General features: G+C 42.5%; 1 protein-coding gene across 5 annotated transcripts; it reads left to right on the top strand.

The window, feature by feature from the left end:
• The first annotated feature begins 12,580 nt into the window (after window positions 1-12,580).
• LOC147436544 (uncharacterized) lies at window positions 12,581-15,124 on the top strand. 5 transcript variants are annotated; one of them, XM_086489416.1, is made up of 5 exons: window positions 12,581-12,692; window positions 12,773-12,939; window positions 14,012-14,244; window positions 14,448-14,511; window positions 14,600-15,124. In XM_086489416.1, the coding sequence occupies exons 3-5, from the start codon at window positions 14,102-14,104 to the stop codon at window positions 14,888-14,890; spliced, it is 498 nt and encodes a 165-aa protein (XP_086345542.1). In that variant the 5' UTR covers window positions 12,581-12,692; window positions 12,773-12,939; window positions 14,012-14,101; the 3' UTR covers window positions 14,891-15,124. The 5 variants fall into 5 exon arrangements, with proteins under 5 accessions (XP_086345542.1, XP_086345544.1, XP_086345541.1 ...); XM_086489418.1 differs by lacking the exon at window positions 12,581-12,692 and adding an exon at window positions 13,676-13,784 and having other exon boundaries at window positions 12,724-12,939; XM_086489415.1 differs by lacking the exon at window positions 12,581-12,692 and having other exon boundaries at window positions 12,724-12,939.
• Window positions 15,125-21,803: the final 6,679 nt, after the last annotated feature.

The following is a 21,803-nucleotide window of genomic DNA, read 5'->3' as shown; positions in this document are numbered from 1 at the left end:
CGTATATAACACAAGAGGGTGTATATGATACACACGACAACTCTCTCTCGCGCAACAGATAGGGCTATGAGCTGCATTTGAGCAAGTTTTTCCTTGACATCTCAAGACCACTGGTTACAGCAGGATGACCAGGTTAGACCATGTTCATTTTTGTTTATTTTTCCATGTTTACACATTTACTTTGGCAAATATTGTCAGTTGCGTAAAGCAAAGTGCTTTGATACTTTTACGTGAAGCAAGGCTTCTCACTAGTGCTAAGATTTTTCCCATTGACTTGGCATCAAGGGCATTGACACACAAGTTTGGGGAACTTGTAAAATGGGGGTTTTTGCTCACATTCTTGCTGTGGCACCATCCCATTGTACTGTATCACTACCAGTACAGACTGTGCAAGGCACTTATGGTTTCGGGCTTGAGGCCGTCATAGTAGCCAAGGGCTTACAACTTTGCTTGCAAGGCATGCTAGTCAAGTGGAACGACTTCCACCACATCATGGATTACGCTTCCGCTACAGCACAGCTACTTTGTCACGGACGAGTGTGACTTAATGATAGCACTTTGCCTTTGAATTAAGTCCTTGATTTAGATTCCTTTTAGTGTTGGTGTGCGGTGACATCAACAAAAGATACCTAAATAAAAATCAGTTTAAACAACCACAAACACGGTAGGTGGGTCAAGCTGTGGCTTGTGTATTTCTGTCACCTCCCTCGATGAGAGAGTCATCAATGTATATTGTTAAATGCTTATAGGATAAGTTGCATGCTAAGCATAAGATGCACATGAGCATGGGCACCAACTATACACGTCATATTAGTTTAAGGAAAGTTCCTCAGCCCAGCATGCTCTTCTTTTCTCTCTCTCTCTCTCTCTCTCTCTCTCTCTCTCTCTCTCTCTCTCTCTCTCTCTCTCTCTCTCTCTCTCTCTCTCTCTCTCTCTCTCTCTCTTTCTTTAAGGGAAAAATGAAAATCTTCTAAGAAGCTTTTGATACGTGTTGTGCTCGTGAGTCAGTCTGAGCCAAGGTGCTCTAACTCTCAACTAGCATGTGGCTAAGATGCTACTCAAATTAGTCATCATCGGTTTGTCCATTGAACACTAATTTGCATAAGGGCTATGAGCCACACAGGCTAAGAGCCATTGTCAGGCCAAGGGTAAGACCCAACTATTGGCATTCTTTGGGTGCTTGTTTTCAAGATCGATCAAATCTACTCGGGGAAGTACACATCGACGTTAATGGACAAGCAAGACTCTTGTCCATTACGGATGTTTAGGGTGTCATTTTTGCACTACATGTTTTCAGTGCGACACTCAAGTCGAGTTTTGGTAATCTTCAACTCACAGCAGCTGATCTCTACAAGGAAGTATAGATGCAGCAATCAGTTGCAACAACATGGCTGTCCATACGAGCTAGGCAGTTCACTTGTGTGGATTCCCTGCTCTCTCTATAGCACTACGGAGTGTCTATGGACATATTGTTTAGGGTACGACCTGGTGGGTGACTGCTAAATCATCCCATAAGCATTGAGGATCACAGTTTGATCTCTCCCAGTTATACTTTCAAGGAAAGAATTCCACAATCTACCACACGGTAGCGTACGAATTCAACTTTTCGAGTTGATTCCAATCATCATGTACACAGTTAACTATGTTGGTTACCGTTACCTGCTACTTGAGCAGTTTCTACAGAGGGTCTTACCAAGGGGTTTGACTACGTAGATGTTACCCAAAGGGATTGGATTGCGCAATGCTGTTTGCTTTTTCAGGTAGGAGGCGTGCTCCTCTCCGTTTGACTACGGGTAAGTGAACATTACATTCCAATCCATAATAAATACGCTTGAATGTTTTAAAGCCATGCCAAGGGCATGTTGAAACATAGTATTTTGGACCGTAGTGTTCACTATACATTATGTTGTTACGAACCTAGTTGTAGGGATCGATTTGACACATGTTGTCACAGGGGATACAACATGGTCTAGGAACTCACGGAGTTCAGTTTAGCCAGTGTGGAGCATGATAATGAGGGTCCCTCTCACTCTTGTCGCAGAGTGTTTGCAATTACCTCCACACACAAGTACATCTCGTACTTGATGGATGTCACTTTTCTTGATATCCTTGTTTGAGACATATTCCACATGTGGAGAATATGAGTCTGTGGGACTGACACTGGCGCCAAATTTCTACCAATGTGTTGTGACGAAGTCCCTAGGTGCTGGTCGTATCCATTGGTTCGATCATTTTGAGCACACAGTATCAGGAGCAATTTCAGTGGCCAGAAATTGTCGGGTACTAAATACAAACTTGTTACGATTACAAGTGCTGTGAAACCACCTTAACGGAGGGTTGTTTCTACATATATAAAAGTATGCTATGTTCATGAGAATGTTTCATGGTTGGTACCTAGGTGTGACCAGTCTGTCACATTCTATTATGGTCCAAAGTCTCGTCATGGAATTGCGGTTTGGATATGTTTGTGTTAAATTCATGCACACTAGGTGTTATGGGCCCTAGTGTTTAACACACATTTATTCGGAGCGGCATGCAAATTCATGGACTTTATTCTTTCTGCACCCTTTTGCACTGCAAGTGCAATCTCTCTTGCACAATTCGTATAAGTTTACACCCTGCCATACAAAGTGATGGCTGAGTATGGGTGTTTGTGATTGGCTGCTTCAAACTCCAATTTGTTTTCAACCTAGTTGGTTGTCTCCATTCCATATCGAGTATATGGCTGGATACTCAATGATTGAGTCATAGTTTGTCGTTAGTCATGGGCGACTTTCTGTAAGTGGTTGGGGGAAAGCACCTCACTCTTACTACTGCTATTCATCCCGCGTAGGATGGGCAGTTTACAAGCATTCTATTTAGTACTAAAGGATATGCAAAGTGCATACGTTAAATCACGCTAAAGGATATGCTAAGTGCATACATTAGCAAGAAGTGAAGCAACTGGATCGGTTACCTTTCTAGTTTGGAGTTTGCTTCATATGATGCAAGGCATGTTACGGCTAGTTTTAGTCTCTGCCTGTTATTCTCAAGTTATCAACCTTAATCATCAATTTTGATGCGGGTGGCTACTGGAAAGAAACCATAGCAAGTCAAGGACTTGGTTACTGCTGCTACTGAGTATGTCAGCATAGTACTTTCATGGAAAGATGTGCCGAGGTTATATTGCACATTCAAGTACCTTCAGAAAGTCTGAAACCTGGGTATGCATTTAGACACCTCTTAGTTATGCTAACTCGTTTAACATACTCAAGTAAGTTGTAAATGGAGTCTTCACATTATGTTGGTTATGGGTCGGTTAACCAAGACGGTGGTACAGGGACAACAATGTGGAAAATCCAGATGTTATTCTTGATTTCATTGAGCCTCCCAATGAATTGGTTTCCGATTCAACAAACCGTTGGATCCATGAGGGATGCCATGGTGGAAAACATTAGTGTTCTTATGAAGATACCACCACTTGTGTTTTCGAGGACAAAAACTCTTCCAAAGGGGGGAGTAATGTCAGGACACGGGTCCTGCGGGCAGGGCCCTACCCTAAGGGGGGGTCACGGACCCCGGCCATGGGCCAACTAGCAATGTGGAAAGGGGATCCTAGGGCTAAGAGCCTATAAATATGGGCGGTTGGGTGGAGGATCCAAGTCTCTAGCTCCTGGGGTTCTTACAACCCTCTTCTCCTTCTTCTTCACCTTCCTCCTCTTCCGACGAAAGCTATGGCTATTCTCCTAGAGAATACAAGAGGGGAGAACATCGCAAATCATACCGTACATGGTGAAGGTCACAAAAGTTCAAGAAGTTCAAAGAGGGAGGAAAGAGTATCTCTTTTCTCACATTTGATGGCACCTTTGGTGCTACTGGCCTTCATCTAGCAATTTGATGCGGCCTTTGGAGACGAGGGCTTCATGAGTCCTCCAAGCTACGCCATGTAGCTATGCACTTTCAAAAATCAGCTCGTCAATGGTAGGCTAGCCTTTGTGGCAATGGCAAAGCCCCAAAGACATGGAAAACTCTACGAGTTTCCATCATGAAGCAATTCCTTGCAAGTGATGCAAAGGACAAAGTGCTTATTGAATGGTGCAATTTGAAGCTTCTCTCCCATGAGTCTATCCACAAATATGTAGACAAGTTCTGGGATTTACATCTCAAGGCTACTATCTTCCAAAAGATAGACTTTGCTGAGCAAAAGCAACAATTTTGTGTGGGATCACCTGAAGAGATGGCCGAGTAGTCAACTCTCAACGGCCTGGTTCTATCACCGAAGTAATCCACCACACCATGGTTGCTTCACGCATCAATTTCCAACAAGGGGCTATATGGAATGTCAAGCCCATGGAAAACAAAGACACAAATGATGCAAAAGGGAAACCAATGCCCAAAACTTTTCCCAAGGCAATTTTAACAACAACAACAATCGGTCCAAGGAGAAGGGAGTTTACAAAGGTAAAAACAAAATCTCTCTTGAAGAGCTTGAAGCTTTTTGCAAGGACCATAAGTTTTTAAAGTGTGGGAAGCAAGGACATGGCTATCGTTCTTGCTCCAAGAAAAATGCTCGCAATGAGACTCCTAGAGCTTCCACCATCGAAGCTCCAAAAGAGGATGCTCATTGCAAAGGATCACCTCTCTCCTATGCTTGGGGAAAGTTAAGGGAGCATGATGCCTTCATCTTGTTTGACCCTGGATCTACTCACAAATTCAACGGAGTTTGCCACCACGTTGAGCATTCAAGCTTTCCAGATGGGAGATACTGTTACTGTCGATATAGCCTTCAAGGGATAGCACGCCTCCGTTACTCCCTTGATTGGGAAGTTGAGGCTTCATGTCCAAAGCTATGTTGACAAACAAGACTTTTTTATCTCTCCTCTCCAACATGAGGATGCTATCACAGGGGCACCATGGTTCAACTTCATGGCTGCCAACATGAAGTTCCCTAAATGGAGAATCTACTTCACCTACAGGGGAAAGCACATGTAAATATATGCTAGTGAGTCTGGTCGTTCTATACCACTTACAAATCCTCCTGTTTTTGAGAAATCAATGAAGAGCTCAATTTTTGCGTACATGATTTTTGTCAAAGAGTCCCTAAAAGGTCCTAATGTTTCATCAAATGTAAATGGTAGGAATCAAGAAGAGTTAGACTTGTCTAATTTTCTAAAAGGATTCCAAGATGTGTTCATTGATGATATCCCTATGGACTTACCTCCAAAACAAGGGGATGATGACCATCGAATTGAGCTCCTACTAGGAAGCTCGCCGCCTAACAAGTCTCCTTATCGAGTTTCCCAAGCTCAACAAGAAGATATCATGAGGCAAGTACAAGAATTGGTAGATAGAGGGATGGTGAGGCCTAGCTCCTCTCCCTTTTGTTTTCCAATCCTTTTAGTGCAAAAGAAGGATGGTACATATTGTATGTGTGTGGACTATCGAGCACTAAACCATATCACTACCAAAAACAGATTTCTTGTTCCTTGGGTAGAAGGTCTGTTTGATAAGCTACAAGGCTCTACCTACTTCAATAGGATTGACCTTAAAAGTGGCTATCATCAAACAAGGATAGTGGATGAAGATATCCTAAAGACCGCATTTTGTACAACGTTTGGTTTTTATGAATATCTAGTCATGCCTTTTGGCTTGACCAATGCACCAGCCACATTCAAAGGTTTAATGGAGAAAATCTTTAGACCCTACCGCAAATTCACTGGGGTGTTCTTTGATGATATCATCATCTACTCCAAGTCCTTGGAGGAACACAAGCAACATCTCCAAGTGTTTTTTCAAGCATTGAGGGAGAACAAGCTTTTTCTCAACCAAAAGAAAAGCGAATTTTTCCTTCAAGAGATTCAATACTTAGGTCATATTATCTCTCAAGATGGTATCCGTATGGATCCATCAAAGTTAGAGGTAATAAAAGCATGGCCTAATCCAAGGAATCTACATGAGCTAAGAAGCTTTATTGGTATATATGCATACTATAGATGCTTCATCGCAAAATTCTCTCAAATAGCAGGATCATTACATGACTTAACCAAGAAGAACGTTAAGTATTCATGGACTGCTAAGGAGAAAAATGCTTTTGATAAGCTCAAAGAGAAGCTTACCTTTCAACCAGTCCTCATGCTTCCAGATCTCTCAAAGCCATTTGAGGTCCAATGTGATGCTTCAAGAAGGGCATGCCATAGCATATGAGAGCCGAAGGCTCAATACGGATGAACGGGTCTTAGGCATTTGAGCTTTTAGTTGTTCTATATGCCCTAGACACATGGAAGCACTATTTATTAGGGACTCCATTCATTTTACGAACCGACCACCAAAGTCTCAAGTACTTCATGACGCAAACCAAGCTTTCCAACAAACAAATGAGGTGGGCAAATTTTCTTTCGCAATTTAATTTTCATATTGCTCACATTGTTGGTAAGCACAATCAAGTGGCCGATACACTTTCACGATGACCAAAAGTTAATGTGGTGTCTATAGCGACTCACAATGATATATCTTCTACGATAGATGAGTATGCTATTGACCCTGACTTTAAAGATGTAATGTCAGCCCTTGCTTTGGGAAAGAAAGAGGAACCATTCACCTTGCAGGATGGTTATTTTGTCCATGGCAATAGGCTATGTGTTACCCACTCCCCTCGTGGAAAAGTCATGTATGAATCCCATGCTCCTCCCTAGGTGGGGCATAGAGGCATTCAACCTACTCTCTAAGGAGTAGAAATGTACTTCTATTGGCCTACCATGAAAGTGGACATACAAGAGTATGTTTCAAAATGTGTAGTATGCCAAAAGACCAAGTATGATAGCGGGAAGCAAACTGGATTAATCCAACCATTACCTATCTCAAATTCACCATGGGAGAGTATATCCATGGATTTCATCTTTGAATTACCCAAGTCTATCCATGGGAATACGGGAATATGGACAATAGTCGACAGGTTTAGCAAGCAAGCACACTTTATTCCTGTTAAAAAGACTATCAAGGCACACCAAATGGCAACTCTCTTTATATCTCATATTTTTAAATACCATGGATTACCAACATCCATCGTGTCAGATAGAGATCCTAGAATGACCAGTAATTTTTGAAAAAATCTCTTTGAAAATCTAGGTACAAGATTGAATTTCTCTTTGGCCTATCACCCACAAATGATGGTCAAAGTGAGATAGCCAATCTTACGATTCTCGATCTACTAAAGACTTATGTTATCGAGTAGATCAACGCTCACAATGGGAAAAGTACTTACGTTTTGTAGAGTATGTGCACAATAATGCGTATAATAATATTGTACATACTTCTATGAGAAAAGCACCTTTTGAAATCATTGAGGGAAGGCCTAAAAGTCCCTTGCTACTTAAAGTACATGTGAAGATCTTCGTTGCCGATGAGTATCACCGTGACCTACAAGAATCTTTTCAAAAGATTAAGGAGGCTATATCCATCTCTCAACAAAGACCAAAACCTGATGCTGACAAGCATAGAAGGGCCTTAACCTTCAAAGTAAACAATTGGGTCTTACTTAAGTTTCCCAAGGCTCGATTAAGGCAAACGACGTGCAAAAAATTTACGGGCCATCAAAAGTATTATGCTAAACTAGCAAAAAGATACCATGGTCCTTTTCAAATCTTGAAGCCCATCAATGAGATGGAATATCAACTCAAGTTGCCCAGCCATTGGCTCATACACAATGCTTTTCATGTGAGCCTACTTAAGCCCTACAAAGGAGAGCCACCAAGTGAACCAATTATTGAAGATCCTCTCGAAATCGAAGACCCAGAAGAGGTGCTACAACCCGAAGCTATCCTTCGGCATGAAGAAAAGGTACTACAACATGGTAAGATTATTCAACGGTATCTTATTGAGTTCAAAAATTATCCTTTTGAAGATGCTAGATGGATGCAAGGAATACAGCTTAAGGATAGTATGAACCTTGTCAATGCTTACAATGCTACATTAGAGTAAGCAAATGTACAAATTTCTTTTAAATGACCAATGTTTTTGTCTTATAAAACTAGTTCTCTTTTTATTGTGCACAAATTTAAATAGTATGCATGCTTAGAATCATGTTTGTCATGGCGACATCTCTTAAACACCAAGTAGAATTTGTCACTCTACTTGGGAGAATGAAATGGACTAAAGAGCAGACATGCTTGCAGCAGCTATGTCTCTCAAGCACCAAATGGATTAGTCATCCATCTTGGAAAGATGTCGTACGGTAAAAAAGAATCCTCTATCCGCTAAGAAAAATTGACTACTGACTAAGGCTTTATCTCTTCTACCTCATAGTAGAGGCAACTATGATTTCAAGAGAGAGGTAATGTCATAAAAAATTAATATCTAACCAACCCAAATGATTTTCTCATATTAAACTGATCATTTAATATGGGAGAATAGACCAAAACAAGGGTTAGAATATAGACATGTGCTTTCGGGTCTTTCTCAAAACGGGGCCAATGGTAAAGGGACCCAAATGAGAAATTATATGTCAAAGAGCAAGGTTAGCCAATGGAGCTTAAAATACCTTAGGGTTAACTTCATTAAAGACCTCCAAAGGTTAGTGTTAAAAGTCCTTTGACCTTAGGTAAGCTAGGGATGAGCTTGAGGTGGGAGCCCAGCCCAAGCTTGAGGTGCATGTCATGCTTGATGACTGAGGTGCTTGTCGTGCTTGATGACTAAGGTGCTTGTGGTGCTTGTCGTGCTTGTTGACTAAGATGCTTGAAGTGCTTGTCGTGCTTGCTGACTAGGGAGCTTGAGATGCTTGTGGGAACATTACCCAAGCTTGAGGTGCTTTGTCATGCTTGCTAACTAAGGTGCTTTAGGGTAAGGTGTTCCACAAAGTCAACAAATATCCCTACAAGGAGGGGGCGAGCTCTACAAGAAGGGGCTAGGGAGAAAACACACACACCCTCACACAAGGCAAGCTTGGTACAAAGAAAGCAAATAGGGCACTTGTCAAGCTCCTCTTCATGTTTCCCTCATGGTGTGCCTAAAGACATTTGGTTGGCCTACCAAGGGGTCCAATGATAAATTAGTTAATTTAATTAATTGTTTTTGCATTTATCAAGTCCTCTCTCTCAAAGGGGAAAGGGGGATACTTGTCCCAAGACTACCCTTGTTGCTTGTTATGCATCCTGCATGTGATTGGCCAGGCTTGCAGGGGTCCAATGAGCTTCAAGCATGAGCTACAAGGGGGGGGGGGGGGGGGGGGTCGACCAAAGCAAGAAGGGGGCTAGCTTGGGGGTATATTCACCCTCTATACTCACAAAGTATCCTCACAAAAGTGCTTTCTTTAATTTCCTAATTCGGCTACTCTCAAAGTTCATAGGCCATTTCCCTTACAGTGACCTCTTTCTTGCCCTTTTCTTCCTTTGTTTCCTCTCTTCCCTTTCAGAGTGACAATGAGAAGGACTGTGGGTTGACCATTTCCTCTTGGCAGAGTTGGTGACCGTCTAGACCGCCGTCTTCGTGGAGCCACATCTTCAGAGGAACTTAGGGATTCATTACTTTCTCATTCTTTGGATTCCTCCTCTCGTATGTGAGAGAGTCTTCTTTTGGGGGTCTCATCAAGAGGCCTCCTAAGCTCAATCTCCTCTTGGAGAGGAAGGGAAATCCCATAAGCGCGAAGTTTTTGATGAGTAACTTCGGCTTGCAAAGCAGGGTTGCCCATATCTTGCTACAACCTAGTAACAAGATAATTGACAAACATGGGGGCATTATTATTAGCACCTTCATGTGCAAAATCAAAGTTATCAATGTTCATTCTACTCTCTTGGTTATTGTCAGCCATGCTAATTAAACTTATGTATATAATTAATTTGTTCTTTGGTACCCTCAAAAACCTTAGTCGCTACTCTTCTTTAACTTTAAAAATTAGTTCTCAAGCAGCCACACCCGTGGTTTAGACATTGTTGATTGCAAAGACTAGTGGAGAGGGTCTAACATTGCTCGGTTGATTATGGTTCCTGTTGAGCTTGCTCGTAGCTCAATAATGGTAAAGCCAAAGGCAAGCCCCGAGAGGCTCCATTATTAAGACTATAGTTCCCAACGGTGTACCTCGAACTAAGTCCTTCTCAACCAAGATAATAGATCCCTGTCCCACTTACCCTATTGCAATAAACAGGCCCAACCTTTCATGGACAACTTAAAGGACCTCTCTTCTTAAGCAAGAAAAGAGAAACCAATAGCTCTGATACCAATGTAATGGAAATGGCCTATGGAATTTGAGGATAGCGGAATTATGAGAATTAGAGAAAGCACTTTTGTGAGACTACTTCGAGAACATAGAGGGTGAACTTATCTAGCGATAACAACTTAACCATAATACTTAGTTAACTTGGCATGAACACTACTTTTGCAAGAGAGAGAGTTTAGAGAACTTGACACCAATTGAGGACCGGATTTATGTGGAGCCGGTTACCCCTTCAATAGGCTTTTGTATTATAGATTCTCCCACCAAGAGAGACTTGGTACAATACAATCTTTGTGTTCCTTGTGACCTAGGTGATGCAATGAAGATGGAAAGCTTCAAGCATCACAAGCATAACAATGACTTTGTAAAAAGCATTAACCATCCCTAGCCTCATTCCCAAGGCCTCAAACACCTTCAAAGGTGGAGAGAGCTAGCGAGGAATGAGGGAAGGGAAGAGGAAGAAGAAACATTCATAAGAGAAAAAAATAGTTCCTCACTTATCATCACTCTTCTTTTGCTAGCATACATAATAACATATTAATGAAGATGGAGAAGATGGCAAGATTAAGCATTGAATCATGGCTCTTGGTTGGATTTGCATTCCGTAACCAAGAGTATTGGTGTAAACTCTCAACTTCTCTACTAGCTTGGAGAACGAGATGGAGCTCTTGCACTTTGTACTTCGCACAATCAGAGAGAGTGTGTGTGTGTGTGAGAGAGAGAGTACACCCCCCAAGCTAGCCCCCTCCTTGCTTAGGTCGACCCCCTCTTCTAGCACTAGCCTGCACTTGATTGGACCTCCTCAAGCCTGGCCAATCACATGCTTAATGCATATCAAGCAACAAGGGTAGCCTTGGGACAAGTGTCCCCATTTCCCCTTTCAGGGAGAGGACTTATGCATAGACAATTAATTAAATTAACTAAATTATCATTGGACCCCTTGGGAGGCCAACCAATAGGCTTTAGGCACACTATGAGGGCAACATGAAGAGGAGCTTAACAAGTGTCCTATTTGCTTTCTTTGTACCAAGCTTGCCTTGTGTGAGGGTGTGTGTGCTCTCTCTCTAGCTCCTACAAAGAGGGCTCGCTCCCTCATGAGTAGGGATCATGTTGACTTTGTGGAACACCTTACCCTCAAGCACCTTAGTCATGGAGCACCTTAGCACCTTAGTCATTAAGCACCTCAAGCACCTTAGTCAGCAAGCAAGCAAGCACGACAAGCACCTGAAGCACCTTAGTCTGCAAGCACAACAAGCACCTCAAGCACCTTAGTAGCAGCAAGCACGATAAGCACCTCAAGCTTGGGCCGAGTTCCCACCTCAAGCATAGCCCTAGCTTACCTAAGGTCAAGGAATTTTAACACTAACCCTTGGAGGTCTTTAATGAAGCTAACCCTAAGGTCTTTAAGCTCCATTAGCTAGCTTTGCTCTTTGACATACCATCTCTCATTTGGACCCCTTTACCATTGGCCCCGCGTTGAGATAGATCTACAAGCACATGTCTATATTCTAACCCTTGTTCCCGTTTATTCTTCCACATTAAATGATCAGTTTAATATGAGAATATAATTTGGGTTGCTACATATTAGATTTTATGACACGTCAATCAGATTGCCTTTACCACCACATATTTACTTGCAACTTCATCAAGGAGCATGAGCAAATGTCTTGGGTTAGGCATATGGCTAGTAGGTCTTGGTTTAAGTCCTCAATTCCATGAGGGTTGGGCCCACAATTTCGTATTCTTGGCCCAATTGCATTGGACAACCAACACGCCCTAGACTATTGACATTCTCCACAACTATGTTATAACTAAGTCTGATGTGTCACCATATGGCGATGAAAAGCATCACCTTATAGTTCAATTGCCCCTTCACCGATGATTGTGGGGCGTATCCACATACAATGTTCAGTGCCCATTATAACACGTGTCGCAATAAATGTGCAAGCTTCGCAACAAGGCGTCCTTGTGCACGAGTGAAGTTACTGATGTGGTGACGGTTTACCTAGGACCACGACTGATTGCCTTGCAAAAATCAAAGGTTTTTAGATGTGTCCTTGGCAATTCAATGAATTTTTCTAAGGGCATCTCATGTTTTTACCGGTATAAAATAGGCAAAAAATCCCAAAACGGGCAAAAATGCTTGTCAACGATCAATTATGATTGGGACGATCATGTGCATGACATCAAAGACAAGCTAGCTATTGACACTTTTTTGATATGGAGGTTTTAACCTAGAAGTGGTCTGCATGCGGAAAGGCAGGGGTTAACAATGACGCGAGCAGCCTTGGCGTTTTGGTGTGTGAAGATTATTCCAGGTAGTTTTCCCCCGCCCTCTCACTCTCATTTGGCATCTCTCATTCTCATTTGGCATAGCTACATCTTGAAGGTGACGTGAGAGGCGGGGGTAAACCCTAGCCCTGTGCGAAAGGCCTCCTGCATGATAAGAATGTAGGTCATGTGCGTGAGATACTAGGCTAGTGCCAAGTTGAAACTTTCACAACCTTTGGTAGGTAAAGTTTGCAAAAGCAGTCGTTCTGCTTCCTGTAATTCTCCAAAGACAATATTTACCATTTCGTTTTTTCGCAGAGGGCGAAGGATCTCCTCCCCCCCGAGCTCCTGCAGCGCGGCGCAGAGTCGGGCGCGGGGAGGAGGTGGTCGCTAGATGCTCCCCTTGATCGGGATCTCTCTCTCTCTCTCTCTCTCTCTCTCTCTCCTTCGTCCTGCCGCATCTCGTGAGCGGGCCTCTTTCACAGGTTGGTACCCACTTTGACTTTTGAGAGAGGGAGAGAGAGATCCTCGCTCCCTCTTAGGCAGACCGAATCTCTGGTTTCTGTGTGTGTGTGTGTGTGTGTGTGTGAGAGAGAGAGAGAGAGAGAGAGAGAGAGGAATGTGAAGATCTCTGCGTTCCCGGTCCCTCCCGTGTGCACACATTGTTTATTATCTGTACCAGTGTTGTCCATTGATATATTCTGTCAAGAATGGGGGACTGTCAGCTAGACTCCCTTAGCTCTACAAAAGCCTTCTGCTTTGCCTTGCACCCTAGCATCAGAGTCTACCCTTGATCTAGGCCTCTGTTTTTGCCACTTTAAATTTCTCGCTCCTCTGTGCCCACTGCGAAGTTGTAACCGTTCGGTGGAGCGATGTCTGATTTATGATGTTTTGTGCTCCCAGGCATCCGTCCTTACTGAGAGAAGTAAGAAACACCCGCTAGTGTGTTCATTCTATGATTTTGTTATCTTGTTTTGAAGCTCTACTGCCTGCTAGGTGATGTGAGGGGCTTTTTATGCTGCACTCATATGATTTAATTTCTTGGACATGCCTGGATGAGAAAGTTCATGGCAAGCCCCCCCCCCCCCCCCCCCCCCCCCCCCTGTTGCACCCCTGTTGTTGTCTTGGTACACAAGTCACGAGCTTTGCGTCGGGAAGCAGACATCTTGGAATATATGCCGCATTATGTTTGGAACTGCTAATTTTTTGCTGTCAACCCAGGGTCAAGTTTGCAATTGCATGGCTTTGCCTCAGATCCGAGCCGTTTTCAACGTTTATTGTTTAGAGGGTACTACCGCCAAGGACTGGGGATCTATTTAGCACAGAGAGGGTGGGGTCCTTGTGCCACACCTTCTTCTATCACTTCACGATACATTATGGCGACATCAAGCTGTATTTTTTGATTGTAACTGTGCATCTGCATTATGCTTTTGGACATGACAATCCAATGTGCTTATGCGCCGTGAATTTGTGCCTTTTAAGGAAACACACAGACGGTTTATTGACTCTTGCTATTCTTTTACTTGTTGTGTTAATTAATGCAGAGAATTTGTGCAGATGATGTGCGCATTTTGACATAGAAGAGAAGGTTTGGAGTCTGGGGGCATCGAGTGCAGGATTCTGTCTGTACATTAATGTGCTGGAGTTATGAGTCACAGCATTAGAAGTCGACTTTCTCTTTGCAAGGACATGGGAAACATGGAGCTTGCTTGCCCCAGACCACTCCACCCTATGATGAGGATGGGTGCAGGGGACATCCAGACTTGCAGACCTTTCAGGAAGCTAACAAGGTATGCTGAGTGTGTCAGTCCCGCCCCCATTTGAAGTGCTAAAGTGTATTAAAGTGCCCTGTGTTTGTGCTTTGTATATAAGTGTATAGTGTCTCTTGGAGAGAACAAAGTTATAGTTTGTTCAGACTTTGAGTAGATTGCTTAAGATTGTAGTAATGACATCACATGTTTAGGTGTTGAGTCACAACCTTGTGCCTTTGCAGTTGTGCCTCTTTGCTTGCGGAAGGAGAACCAGGGCATGAGATATTGGATATCCTTTTGGATGAGGTAATCAGGGTGTATGGGAATGCTCTTTTCCTCTTTGCTTTGCTTGTTTGTCATCCCCTAACATTAAGGAGTATTCGATGTTTTCCAGGCTTGTCTACGGGACGTCAGCGGCAGCCCAATCGGTTTTACACCTTTCTGTTGTGGATCGCCTCCTGTCCGAGCAAGCAATCCTCTTATACATGATGTACATTTCACACAGAAGAAAGCCATACCATCACCTTTGTTTCTTCCTCAAAACTACATCTGCAAAACTGGAGGCAACTCATCATACAAGAAATCGTCATCTTGCAGCACACCATATGGGTCAAAACCCTTTGTGCGCATCGAGGGTTTTGCCTCAGAAAAGCCCGATGCTCGGGGAGTACCTGCTTTTGCCTAGTTATTATGCGGCCTTTAATGTTTCCATATATCATATTTTTGATCCCACAGGTTTGTGCAGAAATCGTAGTCAAATGGGAGGTATTGCAACCAATGCTGCCTTTGTAGATACCAAATTTAAGTGCTCACAAGCCGAGGGTGCTTTCCCAAGAGGTCACCTAAAATCCCTCTACTTGTATATGGGACGCCTTTCCTATAGGTCAGCCATGAATCAAAATTATACCGACTTCGAAGATGTCTGTGTGTCCAGGCTCTACGTCTGCTGCAATTTTTTTGAAACCAAAGAGGCTTTATGATCGACTTTCGTCTGTGTCTTCTTAACTTGGAATTATGTCTGCATCTGAGGTTTTGGGTTTTTCAGCTGTAGTTATAAATTTATACCATGCATTGAGGCTTTAAAAATAAAGAAATAATAAATTTTTTCTGGTGCTGCTTGCAACTTAGGCCCATGTCACACTGGGGCAGGGAAATGTTTGCCATGCTGAGGTGGCGGTGTTTCATTTGCGGAGGGAAAAGTGAAACTTGGCCTGCAGCCTTTGTCAGAAGGGCGGCCTTGCACCCTCGGCCAACTTTGCAAAGCAACGGCCATCTGCAAAACTTCACGTGCGAAGAGAGATGATGGGCGTAGACGTCTGACAGTCAACGCTTGAGACGGAGGCTGCACCACTTGCCCGTTTGCGATTAGCTGTGTAGCGTGGCCACAAACCTGGTGTGACAGCATCACGTTCGGCCACCTTCAGTTAGTGTGAGGGGCGGGTGCCCCAATCTGACAGGGGCCTTATAGATGCTTCAAGTCGCATAATGCGTGGGTTGTTGGTGAAGATTGTCCTTGTTTGCTACCTTGGTTTTTTTCTTTCTTCCTCAAGACTACATCTGCAGTACTGGAGACAATCAGCATACAAGAAATTGTCATCTTGCGGCACAACATATGGGTCAAAATCTTTTGTGTGCATTGAGAGTTTTGCCTCAGAAAAGCCTGATGCTCGGGGAGTACCTGCTTTTGCCTAGGCATTATGCGGCCTTCAATGTTTTCCATATATCATATTTTCAATCCCCCAGGTTTGTGCAGAAATCGTAGTCAAATGGGAGGCATTGCAACCAATGCCGCCTTTGTAGATACTTCCAAACTTGGTGCTCACAAGCAGAGGGTGCTTTCCCAAGAGGTTAATAAAATCCCTCTACTTGTAAATGGGACCCCTTTCCTATAGGTCAGCCAAGGATCAAAATTATACCGACTTCAATGATGTCTGTATCCAGGCCTATGTCTGTTGCGATTTATTTGACACCAAAGAGGCTTTATGATCGACTTTAGTCCATGTTCTTTTAAAATAACTTGGAAATGTGTCGCTGCTTGCAACTTATAGACGCTTCAAGTCGTGTAATGTGTGGGGTGTTGCTTAGTGAAGATTGTCCTTGTTTGCCATACCCTGTTTGCTGCTTTGCTTTTTTGTAAGTCATCTTAATATTTTCTGCAATAGTTATACAACTCGTCAGCCTCCTCACATTATGCATGTATGACGATTTTTGTACTGTTTGTTTGCAATGGGCTACTTGTGACTTATTTCTTAACGGTATGTGAGATGGTACTTCTTGTCAGTAGTGTTGATGCTGCCAAGAGTTGCCGGTTACCCATAGATGAATGTCCCCTATATTAATGTCATCCATTGTACGTGAAATGCTCAAGGACGCAAAGACAAAACAGCTTGAAGATCAGGGCGGTTATCCTGCCTGACGCAGTAGAGGACAAGCTACTTCACCACTCTGTATGGCAATTGAAGTTAAGTCGCTGTGACTATACTGTGCCTTTCTTCCATTGGGCTCGAAGAAAGGTTTAAACTGGCTTTAAAAACTATTAAATGGATTTTTATTTTAAAATGAACTGGTATGTGTATCTCCATGTCGTGTGGATTCTCCACTTTAAAGACATTAAACTAACCTATGCTTGAAGGTTCTCTTAGCATCTATTATGAAGTTTTGTAGTTGTTGAGGACACATCTATACTATATATTAAGGAGACTGGTTTTCTAGTGCCACGTGTCAAAGTTTGCTGCATCCAGCGAGTTCCGGTTTATATGAGTGAGGGGGAGAGGGGGAGAGAGGTTGTATGCTTCACTTTCTTGAGTGTTTTCTAAGTGATCACTATGTTTTGTGCAATTTCAAAAGGTCTATTTTAGCAATCTCCTTTCAATTTTCATGTTACTAGTGGGCTATTCAAGTAAATTTGCCACAAAGCGGTTCAATAATTCTGGTTCGATTGGTTAATCACGCCTTGCTCTACCACACATGATTGCATAGAGAGTAGAGAATGAGGTGGGTCCCTTCAATTGAGATGCATGCCTCACAAAAACGGCGAGCAAACAAACTGAGTGTTTGGAGTTGAAGCCCCATCGAACTCCAAATCACTTGTAATGCATTATAATTAGACACTTTTGAGGATTAGGCCAACTACATCTTAAACTATCATCCAATTTTTTGGATGATGGTAGTTTCGTGGCCAACAAGCCTTCTCTCCAAAGTAGCATCATTGTGGTTATTTTGTTTTAGATATTCCAACATTAAAAACAAAATGGTATATCGACTAAGCTAAACAACATTGGAAGATAAAAATTGCATCAAATGATACAAGTGTAAACAGTTAAAAACTAAATTAAATTGATCAACTAATCCAACCAAACGAATGAAACTTACTAGTTTAACATGAAACTTACAGAAAGTGCAAACAAGCACTTTCTGTTGTTTGCACTTTCTGTAATCAGTCGTGCAAGAACACCAGGAGCACCCTCTGTGTCTGGCTCACAATAAAATTCCAATGCTGCTCTTCACGGCACTGCCGGCTCACCCAATCACCAAAAATCTCTCTCTCTCTCTCTCTCTCTCTCTCTCTCTCTCTCTCTCTCTCTCTCTCTCTTTCTCTCTCTCTCTTCTACTCTACACGTCTCGCTCTGCCACGTGCCGTGTATGCTGCCCAGTCCTCACCTTTTCATCTCAAAACGTGAAGGCATCTCTGCTGATTCCTTCTAAAAGGAAATGAAAAAGTCGTTTTGGCTACCTACTTAGCCAAACTTAACACTAACAAAACTAATAAGCTAAATTACCTATCAAATTTACTAGAAGCACAAAATAATAGTCAAGTTAATTATGAGCTAAATGAAATGAGTTAACTAATTTAAGCATGGTCTACAATATTTCTCTAAATTCAAGAGTAACAAAACATCTAAATACTAATCAAATTAAGCAACCGACTAATCGATAAAAGATGATTCAACGAAATTTCTTGGAACTATACTTGTGTTTGTGTTCATTAACTACACACACGAGAGGGAGAGAGAGAGAGAGAGAGAGAGAGAGAGGGACGAGAGGGACGAGGGCTAGGGATCGATCCTTGCGTGCTCCTTTAAAATGGTCCTGATAGTAATATCAACGCTTACTGCATCTGTGAACACCATTGTTTGACTTGTGGAAACTGGCCTTTGAATAACTAGTAGTGCAAAATTAATTTGAGCTCTCAAATTGGTAAATGACTCAAAAATTAATGTGAAAATACTCACCGCAATCAAAAATAATAATTTAGGCCTATCATGCCAAACAAGAGGTTTGCATATTGTCAATTTCAACTTTGTAGTCCTTTGGTTGTGTTTTGCCTCTTCTAGGTAGGTAGTAGCAAAATTCAATTCTAGTCTTTAGCTTACATCGGTGTTTAATAATTTGTTCTTTCCGAAGTTGTCCCCGAAAGGTTGCATTCTAGGATTGAGTCCTTGTGATGTCCTATCCTTGTTTATTTAAGGTTGAGTACTTGTTCCAAGTGTTAGTCACTTAAGCTTCTTTAACGTATTTTTCTTATCCCTTTTCTAAAAACATTTTTAAGTGAATATTGTTTTGTTATAATGTAGTTTTGTTTGGTAACAAATAAAGTAATTTATTTTTTCCTTTATTTGTTTTCTTGTGTCCCTTGCTTTTGTATTTGGTGAGCGTTTTAGGCTCTCTTATAGTTCATAAGTTCAAACTGTTTGAATCTTATGAAGGTATATATATCATGTAACATAGCACTGTGCTTAAGAGAAAAGCTATTTGCTCTTTTGGGGAAGTCTTCTTTACAAGGTACTAAAGAAACATGTTTGCTAAATCTATCTATGATAATCCAAATAATATCATTTTTTGCTCAAGCAAGTGACAAAGGAGTGATAAGATGCACATTAATGTGCTATGATGGAGAGTCATGAATGGGTGAAGTTATAAAAAATTCATAGTGTTACCATATACATGTGGTAGTGATGTGTGTGAACACACTAGGACCGCCGGGGCATTTTTTCCCTCTTTAGGAGGTTTTTTCCCCCGTGCATTGTATATACGCCCATCACTCTAGGGCTATCAATCTTTCCATTGCACACTAAGGAATACACTCTCTATTGTGTGCCTTGAGCTTCCTTCGTCTTCTCCAAGCTGTGTGTGTTTCTCTGCAACCCTAATTCCAACAATTGGTATCAGAGCAGGTCACGTCCTCCCGGGCTTAGTCGCCAGCTGCTCCAGCACACGCCTGCTCACTTTCTCCGATTTCAGTGAGCTTTGGCAAGCGTTCGCAGGTCGACAAATATTTTGGGAGAGCTCACAGAGCTTGGTCTACTCAGAATTTTGATTTGGGCTCATTTCGGCCTCCGTTTCCACTACGGGCAGTACTGCACAGGTTATTTCGTCATTTTGTGCAGATTTTCTGTCAGTGCCGTTTTCTGCATAACAGGTGCCTTATAGTCTTCTACGGTTTGTGCTATATAGCACAAGTTGTTCCCGCTCCATTTCTCCTATTTTCGGGCAGTTTTCACATCAGGTGCAGCATTTACCATGGCTGACAACAACAACACAGATGTGTTCAAGATGTTTGCTGCTGAGGACAGGTTGGATGGGGACAACTACCCTATGTGGGCTTATATGATGCAACACGTTCTTGTGTCAAAAGGTGTCTGGAACATTGTGCAGGGCATTGATGTACGTCCTGGTTCTGAAGATGTAGGCGATATTGAGGATGTTGCAGGTCTTGCTGCAAGGATTGCAGCTGTTAGAGTTGTTTTGCCTACAGCAGAACAAGCTCGTTGGGATGTTAAGGATGCGCAGGCTCATGCATTGATTGCGTTGTCTGTGAAGCGCACCATTATTCCTCACATCCGTTCAGCAAAATCTGCAAAACAGGCTTGGGATATTCTAGCAGGTCTTTATGCAAGCCGCAATGAGGCTAAAATTGCTTTGCTGCGTAAAGAGCTAGAGTCGAAGATTATGCATGAGGAAGATGATATGGACACTTTCCTTGCTAGTGTCAAGGATATCAATGAGCAACTCATTTCTGCAGGTGAAGTCATTTCTGACAGTTCCCTTGTGCAGACTGTTCTTGATGCCTTACCAGATTCCTACCAGAATTTTGCTAGTACTTGGAGACTGATGACCCAAGGAAATCCTGAAGTTGTCAAGTTTGATGCATTATGCACATTGCTGTTGCAAGAGTCACTTTCTAGAAAAAACAGGACTAGGCAGCGTGCAGTTGAACAGGCTTTTATTGCTTCTCAAAGAAAGGGTGGTAACAGTAATGCAGCCACTTCTTATGGTTCTGCTGCGAGTGGCAAAAATTCTGTTCCTAATGCTTCTGCTGGCAGCACTTCGTCTAGCAATTCTGGTGATAAGGGCAAAAAGAAGATGCGTTGCCATTATTGTAAAGCCAATGATCACTTGATCAAGTCGTGTCCTAAGTTGAAGGCCAAAGAGGCTAAGAAGAAAGAGGGTGGTTCCACTGCAAATGCTGGTTCCACTACAAATGCAGCCATTGTTGAGTCTTCTGTGAAAGGAGATTGTGATGCTGATGTTGATGCAGAATGGGCTTTTAGCGCAGAGTGCACTTACAATCCTGCTGTCCATGATGCATGCTTGTCAGTTGCTGCAGATTCACATGTGTGGTATTTCGACAGTGGTGCTACAAAGCACATTACCTCACATCGTGAATTGTTTACCTCTCTCGAGTCTGTCCCTCATGGGAATTCAGTCACTTGTGCCAACAACGCCTCTTATCCAGTTCAGGGAGTTGGAAAGATTGTGCTCACTGCTGCTAATGGCAGTTCCTTCACACTTGTTGATGCACTTTATGTACCTGGGATCAAGAAGAATCTATTGTCTGTATCCGCACTTGCTAGACTTGGACTTGTAGTCAAATTTGTGGATGACAGATGTACAGTTCATGATCTCAGTTTTGGTGATGAAATTGTTGCATCTGGGCTTTTGTGCCGTGGGCTGTATAAGCTCACTTTGTATGACAAGTGTGGACAAAATTTTGCAAATGCTGTTGCAGATTCAAGGGCTATTTCAGATGCAAAACTTTGGCATGCACGTTTTGGTCATCTGAATTTTGCCAGTTTGCTGCGTTTGCAGAAATCTGATATGGTTGCTTCTTTGCCGCCTCTTGAAGCACCTATCAAACATGTTTGTGAAGGCTGTATTCTGGGTAAAATGCAGCGTTCTAAGTTTCCAAAGGATGGTTCAGTTAGGGCCACATGCAGGTTGCAGCTTGTGCATAGTGATGTTTGTGGGCCCATGCAAACTCCGTCCTTGGGCAATTACCTGTACTTCGTGACTTTCATTGATGATTACTCCAGGCATGCATGGGTATTTCTGCTTAAAGCAAAGTCCGAAGTTTTTATGTGCTTCAAACAATTTTTGGCTATGGCTGAAAATGTCTCAAAATGTACTATGGGCACCCTCCGTTCCGATCGAGGGGGGGAGTATATGTCTCATGAATTTAATGCATTTCTGGCTAGTCGTGGGATAAAACACCAATGTACAGTGCCTTATACACCTCAGCAAAATGGTGTTGCTGAGAGGAAAAATAGGTCACTAACGGAAATGGCACGATGTATGGTCAAAAGTCAAGCTTTGCCGCA

Source organism: Adiantum capillus-veneris, chromosome 18 (assembly GCF_014529385.1).
Source record: "Adiantum capillus-veneris isolate H3 chromosome 18, ASM1452938v2, whole genome shotgun sequence".
Taxonomy (NCBI): Eukaryota; Viridiplantae; Streptophyta; class Polypodiopsida; order Polypodiales; family Pteridaceae; genus Adiantum; species Adiantum capillus-veneris.
This window is presented reverse-complemented; position numbering and strand designations above follow the sequence as displayed.